Consider the following 12,924-nt stretch of genomic DNA (forward strand, 5'->3'; position numbering starts at 1 on the left):
TATAAAATATTACAAGAGTAATGCAACACTTACGTTATTTTAATTAATATGAAACAACCAATAATCAATATTATTAATTATTATAAAAGCAATGCAACAGTCATGTTATTTTAATTAATATAAAAAACCAATAATCATTAGTTCGTAAATTCAAGCAAGAATGTATAGTTTAAACAATATCCTCAGTTATGACAGTTAAAAAAAAAAACAAATTTTATTTCCTACAGGAATACAGTAGAGTGTTGCATTACTCTTATTAATTATTATAAGAGCAATGCAACACTTATGTTATTTTAATTAATTTGAAACAATCAATAATCAATAGTTCAAAAATTCAAGCAGGAATGTATGGTTAAAACAATATGAAGGATTATGATTGTTAAAGAAAACTTTTATTTCCTAAAGGAATACAGTAGAGTGTTGCATTACTCTTATAAATTATTATAAGAGTAATGCAACACTCATGTTTTCAATTAATATGAAGAAACCATAATCTAATCATTAGTTCGAAAATTCAAGCAGTAATGTATGTAAAACAATATGAAGGATTATGATAGTTAAAGAAAACTTTTATTTCCTAAAGGAATACAGTAGAGTGTTGCATTACTCTTATAAATTACAACTTATTGTAACATAAAATGAAAAACAATTTATTTAAAAACAAATTAGCTAATTACTGTTGATTATTTAAGGCTCATTTTAACCAATTGAATATTATCTTTTCAGTTTACTAATTCAAAGGAAAATAAAAAATCTTCTTTGAATTATTATCGAAAATAAAATTATACAGCGTTAATTTTTTATGTAACTTATTTCTAAGTGATGCCGCAAAAAATAATAATAATTATTAAATAGGTTGCGTAAATAATTTTCAATCTCTGGGAAATAAAATTTGTCAAATACATTTTTCATAAAGGGATTAAAAACGTACTCTGCCTCACTTTTTTTATTTTAAAAAAATTATAGCTGAATAAATTGAACTAGTTACTTCTTTTAAACAATTCTTGACTTCTATTTATGATAAAATCCTACGCATAATGAAATATTTTTCAAACAAAAGGACAAGAAAGCAAGTAAAATCTAATGATGCAAAATTACATTATATTTTATAAAATGTAAAAAATCAACTATGTTTAGAATATAGGAATGAACAGAAAAATTAATTGTTTAGAAACATAATATTTCAAAATATAAATTTTAAATGAATAAAAATTAGCAAACATTTTAAGAGACTGATTTAAATATGTTTTCTGACACTTATAATATTTTTAAAAGTTAATCTTTTAAAGAAACTTTTTGTGCATAAATTGAGATACAATTATTAATTAAAAAACAATATAAAACCGAGGCAATCAAAATTATGACATAAAACATTTATGGTAAGCAATTGTTTTCTCCTATCTACATAATGAAGTTAGATTAATTTACACACACTAGTAATGTTATATTTTAAATAGTCCTAAATAAATTATCATAATTCAATGTATTATAAACTCATTAAATTAGCAAAAATAATTGGAATTGTTTAAATCAATTACTACAGAGAGAAGCTGAAATTAAAATAAATTACGTCTTCCATTAAGGCATTCAATACTATTTTAGGTATAATCTAAAGAGCAAAGCAATTTAATTGGATTCCCCTAAGGAATTGAAACTAATTGATATAAGCACTTATAGGAGTGGGATTTTCGACGAATATTTAGAGAATGATAGTCCTGTGGATAAAAATGCTATCAGGAGAATTGAGTAAGAACTAAGGCTTCAAATGGCAGAACAACTTTAGGGACTGGTGAAAGAGAAATAAAATGAAAAACAATGTTTTTGCTCTGATGTAAAAATTTATAAATTTTTAATTTAAAACTGTAATTAATTGGTATTGAAAAATACTCTAAACACCAGACAATTAATTTACGACGTAAAGCATTTAAAAAAGGAAATTTATTTTCGAAATTCAACAAAACAAAATACATATTAATTTAAAAATGTCATGTAATTTAATGTAATGTAATATAATATTTAAAACGCCTCCAAATAAACTATACTGCTTTGTTGTAGGCTGCAAAAATTTCCAGAACAAATTTTAAAAAAAAAAAATAAAAATACTGGAATCCTTTTTACAGGAAATATTACAGTAAAAATTGGGGCATAGCAGGTTTTTTGTTCCTTGTAACTTTACCGTCATTTGATCCGGAATTTTTCACAATGTATATAAAAATCAATGAAATAGCTAAAAAAGTTGAATTGTCAAAACAATTGCTTCGTAAATAAACTGAATTGAACATAAAATATGAAAATTAATTTAGTTTTCCATCAAGAAACTTTATGTTGTTGTTTCTAAGGCTACTTGCCATACTAGCAAGCCTGCTTGGTGAAACCGAGCAAATTTAAGGCAGAACGTGCGCTTCTTATTTTTCAGTGGCGCCATCTATGGCCAAGAATTCGACTTCTGCCACACCATACGTCACACCCGTTTATAGGGTGGACCCATTGATACATCCATTCATTCATCCACAGATCGTAATTTTGACCTGAATCAGAGAACGATTGATCACCAATCCAGTACCCCCAGAGGTATTGATTTTTTATGGGAACATGGACTTTTACGACGCGGCAGATTTAACGTGCATTAGTCACTTTACTACACGGGGAGACTTCGGCCGGCGGGATTCGAACCCATGAACTCTCAGACATGGGCCCAGCGCCCTACCATCCAGGCTATCCCGGCTCAAGAAACTTTATAAAAAGTATAATCTAAAGTATAATCTGATAGGTGTAACAACCAGATAAACTAATTAAGCTACATTCCACGGTTCATTTGATAAAATAAAACTCAACAACAGTCTAACTCCAATGTCCATTACCTAACAAAAAGTCTAGCTCCTATTTCCAGTGAAATTTCTTTTTTTTTATTACGGTTTTTCTGTCATACTAGTTGTAAACGATTTCAAAACTATAAAGGTAAAAAATGTTCTTTACCGTAAACTTTACGGTTGATTGGATGAACAGACAGCTGCCAGTTATTTTACCGTTATTTTAGAATGAAAATTCTAACATTGTATCCAATTTAAGGTTACATTTAAACGCCTCTAAATAAAGCATTATCGTTCATTGCATGTAGAAATTATGAAGGAAAAATGGTGCGGTTGTTGTAGATTGACTAATTGAAGAAGATGATGAGAAACAGGATTAAAACCATAATAAAATTTTTATTTCGTTGCACACCTCGAGTTGCAAATTAAAAAGAATATTGTTACCCAACTGACATTTTAGTGAAATCATGAAGTTTGTATGATATGAATAAGGACAAACTATGAGAGATAAATCCTCTACAACCTGCATGATCAATATCCGAATTAAAAGTGGTATTTGATCAACGCTTTGCAGTAAAGGTGAGATCCATTACAGGCTAATTATCAAAAAAAGGACCTTGCCAAAGGGAAAGCCAATTCAACTAATCTCATGTTATCTTATGTTAATATTCAAGTAATTTGGCTGAAGATTTAAGGCCTAAGCGCTCGTTGGAAACCAAAGTAAACCTAATAACGTATAAGCAAATGTTTAATGTGGTTGAAGAATCAGAGGTTAACAATGGATTTTGATGTTCAGTTATTGCACGTAACATTGAATAATAATTCGTCATACACTTGCATTGAAATAAAAAGTTAGCCGTTACATTAATCGAGAATAAAACTATTTCCCTTCGCTCTTTGTATAATTGAATTAACTGATTTATTTATTTAAAGAGAGATTAGGAATAATTAACTTTGAGAGATAAAGAAAATTTAAAAGCTAGGAAATATGTAATGCCTATAATGGCATCACAGAAATCTTTCGAATAGCTAAAAAAATTGTAATTGTTTAAACCAATTACTTCGTAAAGAAACTGAAATGAAAATAAAATATAAAAATAAATTAAGTTTTCCATTAAGATACTTAATACTTCTTTAGGTATAATCTAAAAAGCAATGTAATTTAATTGCATTCCCCCAAGAGGACTATAACTAATTGATATAAACCTTAACAGGAAAGGGATTTTCAACGAATGTTAAAAGAATGATATAACAGTGGATAAAAAGGTTAGCAAGAGAATTAAGCATTAAGTATTCTGAGGTAAGAACGTATGGACTAAAAAATAAATAAAAAGAAAATGACAACTCCTGATTAGTTTTTCCACGATCTCTAATGGCTACATTATCTTGATTGTTCTATACCATTCATTTTCTTGGAATTTCGCTATTTATACCTTCTTTTCTATCCATTCTTTTAATGAGAATTTCTGTTTTTAGTATCATTAGATTTCTTATGGTTGGCTAACAGAACAAGAAAGAAGTAATTAAACACTAATCTTCTATGGGAGTTTGGTCTTTATATTTGTATAGTGATTTTTTTTCCACGATAATTCCAAGATAATTTGTCTTTATCTAAAGTTTTCCGAAAAGAAATGGCCATTATTTAATATATATTGAATTTGAATTACTGTTTAAAGGTTTGGAAATTGTGTAAAAAATTGAGAAATGGGTTACTGTATAAACTCTAATACTAATTAACACTACTCTAAGAAGGCTATATTAGAGTCGATTTAATTAGTATTAGAGTGTTTAATAATATTAGAATGTTTAAATGAACCAAAACTTTTTTTGATTTGAACTGTCAATATACATACAATTTTTGTTTCATAATCTAAACTATAAAAAATTCAGCATCAAATTACGGTAAAAAGTGCCGGCACTCAAGGTGCCGGTGTTTTTAACCTTAAAATCCATTTTTATTGGAACATGTCCTGCCTCTATTTCTACAGTAATAACTACTGTAAAAACCATTGAATCACTCTAATTAAGTAAATATTACTGTAAAAATTAAGGGAATAATATTTTAAGGCAAAAATGAAATTTAAGAATAATGCACCCAATGCCGATACTCTATTCTATAATTTGATACGGGATTTTCTAGTGTAGGAATGCTTTAAAACACCCTTAATTTCCATTGAAGCCTTATCAAAATTAAAAATTCATACATACAGTTTAATTAAATTTTATCGAATAAGTAAAAGCTAAATAAAATTATGAACCTTAACTTCATAAAAGATAAACTAAAAAGAAGGAAAGCAGAAAAATTTATAAATAAGGAATCCTAGTTTGTTTCTAATTTGTTGAAAAGAGCTTATACAGCCATAGTTAGCGTGATATCCTGCGTTTACACAAGCAAAGGGAAAAAGGTTGAATTTTTCTCGCTGGCAGTCTCCCACGAATTCTGAAGAATCCATTTTAGAAAAAAAAAATTTCGTCAGAATTATCCATTATCCATTCCATCACTAATGCACTGTAAAAAATTCCGGTCAAATTACGGCAAAAAGTACCGGCACTTCGGGTGCATCATCCGTTAAATCAATTTAGAATAAAATTTATTTTTACAATAAAATATTATACAGTAATTTTTACAGACATATTTATTTAATTAAAGTGATTCAGAGATTTATTACTGTAAAGATTGCGGTATATGAGATATTTTGTTCCACAACATATTCCGGTGAAAATGGATTTTACCGTCTGAAGTACCGGCCCACAAATCCTTACTTCACCTTACGAGCTCTTCCCACAAATCCATCTGAGAAACTTGAGACAACTTCACTATAAAAAATTCGTGGTTTAAATTACTGTAAACCAGGGGTGTCAAACTCAAAAGCTAACTTGGGCCAAATAAACAATGCTTAACTTCAGGTGGGCCGCAAAAAAAATCAATGCTCATAGAAGCAAATATTTTTATTTTGAATTGTAATAAACATATATAAAGTTAAATTATTGTTTACGTCCTGATACTTGACATCTCTTCTCTGCTATTATCTTTTCTATTTCGGGAGAAATTTTACTGGCTGAGACTACTTTCAAAATTGACTCTCAATGTGAGCGTTATTAATACGGTTTCGGACTGTAGATTTACTTTCACTCATAACAGAAAATAATTGCTCTCACTGGTAAGTACTTCTAAACTTGGAAATGGTTTCATGCGCGAATTTTCGAGTATTTTCAAACGTTGCTGGTAAATATTCGTGAAATTTAGGCTCACCCACTTCAATGAACTTTGCCTTCAAATTTGAGTCGCACTGAATCTCAATCACTTCCATTTGCATATAACTGGGTACTGAGTCTATATTTATTGAGAAAATCGAAGAAAAACAAAATTTGTCTTCTAAAGAATTTAAACCTTTAAACCTTGTTTCAAATTCTGTTCTAAGATTTGAAATTTTTTTCTGCGTATTTTTGGTACGATGCAGTATCATCTAAACTAGATTTGTTCTTGTTGCACGTTGGGAAATGCGTTAAATCTTAATTTTTCAGTTTCCTTTCCCAAAGAAATAGTTTGCATTTGAATGCTTTTTTAATTATGTCAAACATGTTCGTAATGATCTGATCCTTGCCTTGTAACAATAAATTTAAATCGGATAAGTGTTTGGTTAGATCAACCATAAAAGATAAATCTTTCAACCATATTTGATCGGAGAACAAGCTTGTATCTTGATTTATAGTTTGTAAAAACTTACATATTTTTTCTTTCAAATCCCAGAATTGATTGAGAACCTTGGAGCAAGATAACCAACTTAACTCGCTGTAGTAGGATAAACCTGAATATGTACTATCTAATTAATAGCTTAATGTGAAACGGACTCCATTTCAGCCAATTAGAATTTTAAATTTTCGCGCGTACAATTTAAAATAATCCGTATACTTTATGAATAAAGTATATTATAATTTTATATGCTGGTTTCGTTTATAATTCACATTTCCAAATTATTTTTACTTTGCTTCGGATATATTGACTGGGCTACAAAAATGTTCATCTCGGGCCGCGAGTTTGACACTCCTGGTTTACGGCAATAATTTTCTTAAATCTGTTTTCCATCATTTTTGCTTCTAGCTCCTACTACTTTTATCCTTTTTAGTCTCCAAACCACTTTAAGAAAAATTTCAATGCAAGTTGCAAGCATTTAAGTTGTGGGGAAAGTAGTTTCAGACCATGTCAACCGTCATCTATGAAAAGGTACCCCACATTGGTGACCTTCGGACGTGATGTGAACACGCCTACCTTGGCAAAAACGCCCACTTTGATCTGGATACGCCTACTTCGTTGGATGGTCCACATTGAACAGTTGACTTGCTACTTGTAACTGCATCATTATCCACCTCCTCACGCAGTTGCTACTCAGTCTCATCTCGATCACACACAACGTTGGCTTGCATACACTCGACTGCTAACGGCAACACAGGAGCGACTACAACCGTGAAGTTAATACACCTCTCACGTTCAGCACTCAAAAAATACGGTGATCTTAATACAGCTCTCCCGGCTTCGCACAAAACAGCAATGAATCAACTAGTGGCATCCATTCATCGAATTCTATCATAGCTATTATTCTGGTGGGGGTCCTTTTCATAGATGACGGTTGACATGGTCTGAAACTACTTTCCCCACAAAGTCTTTTACGTGTGTTAGTTTAACATTCTTCATTAAAAAAATGAAAATAAGTTCAACTGAGAATAAAACAAATAATAACTTTCAATCATACACTTCAAAAATTTTTTGGAAACTTAATCCTCGAGCTTATTTTCAAACCCATAACTAGAAAAGACAAAAATTTACTTACCGAAATCAGCTCTGCAGTAGTTATCAATGATATTTTCATAAGTGTCAGGTTGATTGCAAGCGCTGCAACTTTGTGGCTCTGAAAATAAAAACAAACGCACACATTACCAAGGATTCAAATCGAAAACTCAAACATCTAGAAAGTCACAAGAGCAACAAAATGGGAAAACAATTCGACTCATATTGCATTACGATCCGCCCAAATACTTCTTTCCCCTTCGATTAAAAATATTTTCTCGGATAAAAGCTCCGCGGTTCCATCAGGGGACCGAATTTTAACAACATTCACTGAATCTTTTAGCAAGTTCCACGGATTTCTATTTTCTTCTTGAATCGAAAGGAAATACGGATTTGCAATTAGTTTGGCTGCCTGATGACGAGAAGATGTGCCTAAGTTTTATCTTCTAAGGAAAGGTGAAAACTAGCTTCCGATGTTTCTGTTTCAATGTTCATTCTTTTGAACAAAGACAATGGTAAACGAAAAGGGGGAAAATCCTTTTGTGAAAGGAGGGGAAAACAGTTTCTTAGATATTTTTCTAATCAACGGATATTTAAAACAGACGGTGTGAAAATCTCTCTATAATTAGAAATGTCAGTTTTAGAAAAATGCAAGGCGTCATTTTTGATTCAAGTTGAGCGCTATGAGAATTATTTCGGGTTTAATTAGAGTCTATGTCTAAATTACTGAAGGTTGTGGAAGATTTATTAAGACCTTCAGATTTAATGATATAGTTAAGGACTTAAGGTCTTAAGTAATAAATTGACGTTTTAAATTTATTAACATTTAAGAAATAATAAGTTAGTCTTGATTAAATCACGAATGATTAAAATTTGAAATAAATAGAGTTAACAGTTTGCAAAAGGTAATAAATCCGAACATTGTTTTAAGTAAAATGAAAATTCATTATTTTTCCTTCATTATCTATATATTGTATATTATTTTTCATAACGTAATCGCATTGTACATCTAACTACTCCACAGTCCATAAAATCAAAATCTTACTTTAAAAGTGAAGAGCTCCCATCAGAGATTTTAATTCTTCCATGTGAATTAAAGGAGAATTTAATAATTATAATTTCCTTGCTTTTAAAGTTAAAATTAATACTTTTAAATATTTTTTGCATCATTTCATTCATTAAAATGTGTCCCATTGAATGTAGTTACCAAATTTTAAATTATAAAGCTTTTTTTTAAGACTTAAAGTTTATAAAAGTTTAAAATACAATCAATCAAAATTGTGTAGCTAGGACCTATATCACATATTTTAGTGCATAAAATGAAACAAAAAATATTAAATATTAATTAGTTACTTAATAGGGATATTGCTTCCTTTCAATTCTCCGTAGGTTAAAATAAATATAGACTGTTTGAAGAGTAAATTTTAAAAGCTTACTAACATTTATTTCCCATTTTAATTGCTGACTTACATTTGAAAAAGAAAAAAATTATAAATTGAAATATACCATCAATTATGTTGCGTTTGTCAGAGTACAAAGAAAAATCGTGATCTTTTGAAGTCATCGTAAAATATCAAAAAAGATTTTATGCAAGTATATTAGGATAACTTTATTAATAAAAATAATAATATAGGATTAATGTGCATCAACTGTAGAAAGGTGTACCATATGAAGAAAAAAATTACGGTCTTTTTTTTTTAAAGGAAAAAAGCCTTTTTTTACAACTTCTTTATTGGTTATGTGTTTATCGTAATTCATTAATTTCTTATCTTTATTCTTTTATCTTTATTCATTTATATATCTTTTTTATAAATCTAATATCTTTTATCTTTATTTATTTATTTTTACAAGCGCACATTCAAGCTCGTGATCTCATTTACAAAATCATTCTTAGAAATTGTCAAATTGAATTCCTTGCCAAATGACTTTCTTTCATTCAAATGAATTTTTTTTAATTAATTGCTTTTTCATCTGTATTATTTAATTTATTTCAATCTAACAAATAATTCTAAACTAAACTATCAATAAACCATATTTTAATACTCCCGCAATACAAATTTTCAATGAGCTTGTGTATAGCTACTAGATTTGTGCAAAATGGCTTGAATGTACCTGTTTACATATTCATAACTGGAAATAAAGTGCCCCTTTTGAATTAATAAGAATGTCCACCTGATATTCTCATAAAACAAATAAGAATTACCAGTAACTCTTCAGTCTTGATTTTAAAAAAATCATGTATTTTCTTGGTGAAAAGATAAAAATTTCTGAAACTTTTTTAGTGTACTTTTTTTTTGAAAGTATGGTATTTATAAAAAGTAAACCTAATTAATACTTTCAATGGAAAATAAACTTCACACATTTGAAAGGAGAATTTTAAAGGATTTTCGACTTAAGTTTACTGAAGAATGAATTAAATCCAAAATTATTTATTGACTGATTTAAATTGATTTAAAATGATTTGATCATTATTTAAATTCAATTAAATTATGCAAAATTTAATACATTAAATTTGAATTATGAGTAGAAAGAAGAGAAATAGAAAATAAACTTGCTATCAAGGAAATAAAAAAAAATTTTTTTTTAATAATTTGTTGTATTTTTCTTTCTTTTTAAAAATAATTGCTTTTTCTTTAGTTTTTAAAAGATAATTTTATGGACAATAAAATAATGAGCGATCCACACGAGAGATGAAACGGGCTCAGCCCGAGACCAAAATCCCGGACCCGGAAACACCTCGGGCTCGGGCTGATAAAATCGCTAAAATTCTGATTTGTTAAAAAATTTATAGAATTCTCATGATAAAATTTTAATCAAATTTTTTACTACTTTTAAACAAACATTTGGTATAGTTACTAAGAATAAAGATGCAAAATTTATTGATTGTTATAAAAAAGTTTTAATGACTTCCTTGTTTAGGCATCAAAGGCCTAATAGCGAGACCGCGAAACTTGTATTTCGGACGGGTTCGGGTTCTCAGTAATCCTATATCTCGAGTCCTATATAAAACTTTTCGGGCTCGAACTTCCAAAAACGAGTCTGAAACTCAACCCTAATCCAGACTGACAAAATGTAAATTTGTGAAACCCTTTTACATCGATAAATTTAACAACTTGAAATAGCAGAATCCTTAACAATCACAAACCTGAAGTAAGGCCAAATTCATTCAAATTTTTTTTTTGAAGAATTTTAACAGAGTTCAAATAACCAAAGTATCAATTTTAATATAAAATAGTATAATTTTTTTTAGACTAATGATATTTAAAAAATTTCAAAAAAATACATCATATCTTTTATTATAAAATAAAACGATCCCACAAAAGCCGATTGTCGGCCAAGGATGCCAGGAAAGTTAAGGATCGACGGTTAACAGTGTGAATAGTACTGCGCATCAGCGGCCTTGATTTATGTAGTCTTCACACCACAATCAGGAATACTAACTACCCTTAACCGCTGTTCCAGCCTGACTGAAACCTCTGTTTTGAAACCAATGATTAAATAAAACATATCTTAATGAAAGAAGTAACAAAACCGTTAAATAATAATAAGTGAATACAATAAAAGGTCCCCCACTTTAAAAACAAAATGCAGAGCAAGCCATCGTTTGCGCAGAATAAGTCTGTTTGTGCAAAACTAATTGTAAAAGTAAGAAAGAATAATTTAAATAACTCAATTTAATTAACGTAAGCAATACAGCTTTTGTGATAAATTGGTAAAAATATGTTTGTTATTTTCATTGAAGCTATTTTTACTTTGTTTCAAAATCGATAACAAAGGCGGGTGCAGTTTATTGAGATGACGAAAATCAATTAATTAACATCTTTTCTGAGTTACACTAACTATGAAAATGGTACGGAAGTTTTTTTTTTTTTTACCAATGGAACGCACTTAATCACTTAAGTTATAGGTTTTTGAAGCAGGAATTCAAACAAAAACCGTACCTACCAAAATAATTGAATTATACTTTATTCGGATGAGCTGAATAAAAATATATTTCCTTTTTTTTATTGATCATTTCTGGGCATTCTATTTCTTTCATGGAATTGATTTAGATTCTAAATCATTAAAAGAATACCAGAAACTTTTTATGAGGGAAGAAATATTATTGAATTATGAAGATGCCGCTATGTCTCCACAGATGAGATATTGGTTTTATTTTTAAGTTCCTCAGACTGCTCTAGAACGTTTAAAAATAAGTTTTTGATTGATTTTTTTTCAAATAGAAGTTATATAAATTCGTAGGTGAATAGAAATTATATAAATTCGTAGGTGGATCAAAGGTAAATGAGACCTTTTAATAGCAGCAGAAGATTTTTATTTTCGTTGTCAGAACAACAATAGAACTTTATTTGGAGTCTGAATAATTGTTTGGCAGTTCTTTGGAAGTTATATTTTAAAGTAGCTTGAATCCTAAGCGAGCGAAATGTTCCTAATGCAGTTGCAGAATGCATAATAATTTTATTTTTTCATTTATAACCGTTGTTGAACAGTCGACCCAAATTTTGAGTTCATGGCTACCACTCCGGAACCTTGTAATTTTGCACCCAATCCAGAAGACAAGGGAACATCTGAATCAAGTATAGCGATAAATTTTGCCATCGTGGAGGACTTTTTGTTGGAACTAACCCGTATTTGCGTTACATGGAAAGGAAAATCACGAAAACCTTCCAAGGTTAGCCTGACAGCAAGGGGACTCTAACCCATGATCCGTCTACCACTGAGAATACTTTTACGTCAGCACTGTGGTCGGTGCAAGCCAGTTACGGATTCCGTAACCACCAGCAATCGCTGGGATTCGAACCTGGTTCACCGCATTGGAAGACAAACGCTGAGCCACCACGGCTTAACGTATAATAATTAAACATAAGAAAATGTCACATCTATTTACGTTTTACGCAGATTATAGACAATGATACCCTGTCAAGAGCTCAAGTATGCAAATGCAAAATTTATTTAAACAAGGCCGTGAAGAAGTCTCGTCGAACAAGAACTAGTCTTACGACAAAGAAAATTGATCAAGTTAGTGATATTATGCATAAATGATCGGCAAACTAAAGTTCGAGAAATTAGTACTCAAACAGGGATTGAGTTATGGAAGTGTGCAAAGCATGTCATGACGAGTGATGCCTAGAATTTTGAACATAAATAAAAAGGGTGAAGTAAAAAACATTATTAAGTCGCTATGAAACAGAGGGAGATACATTTTTGATTAGAATCTTAACTTGGGATTAATCTTGCGGGAATCATTACACTCCTGAAACAAAGAGTTCTAGTTGGAAATAAGTAAGAAAAATGATTCTGTTCCAACCAAAGCAATATCTCGGTTAT

The 12,924-nt window shown here is 29.8% G+C and overlaps 1 protein-coding gene across 1 annotated transcript in view; it reads right to left on the bottom strand.

The window, feature by feature from the left end:
- The window catches only part of LOC107452584 (secreted frizzled-related protein 5), a 276,833-nt gene that overhangs the window by 28,451 nt on the left and 235,458 nt on the right, over window positions 1-12,924 (bottom strand). The window contains exon 2 of the mRNA XM_016069089.4: window positions 7,640-7,717. Coding sequence (XP_015924575.1) covers window positions 7,640-7,717 — 78 coding nt within the window. The remainder of the gene's footprint in view (window positions 1-7,639; window positions 7,718-12,924) is intronic.

This window comes from Parasteatoda tepidariorum, chromosome 4, assembly GCF_043381705.1.
Source record: "Parasteatoda tepidariorum isolate YZ-2023 chromosome 4, CAS_Ptep_4.0, whole genome shotgun sequence".
NCBI classification, from domain to species: domain Eukaryota; kingdom Metazoa; phylum Arthropoda; class Arachnida; order Araneae; family Theridiidae; genus Parasteatoda; species Parasteatoda tepidariorum.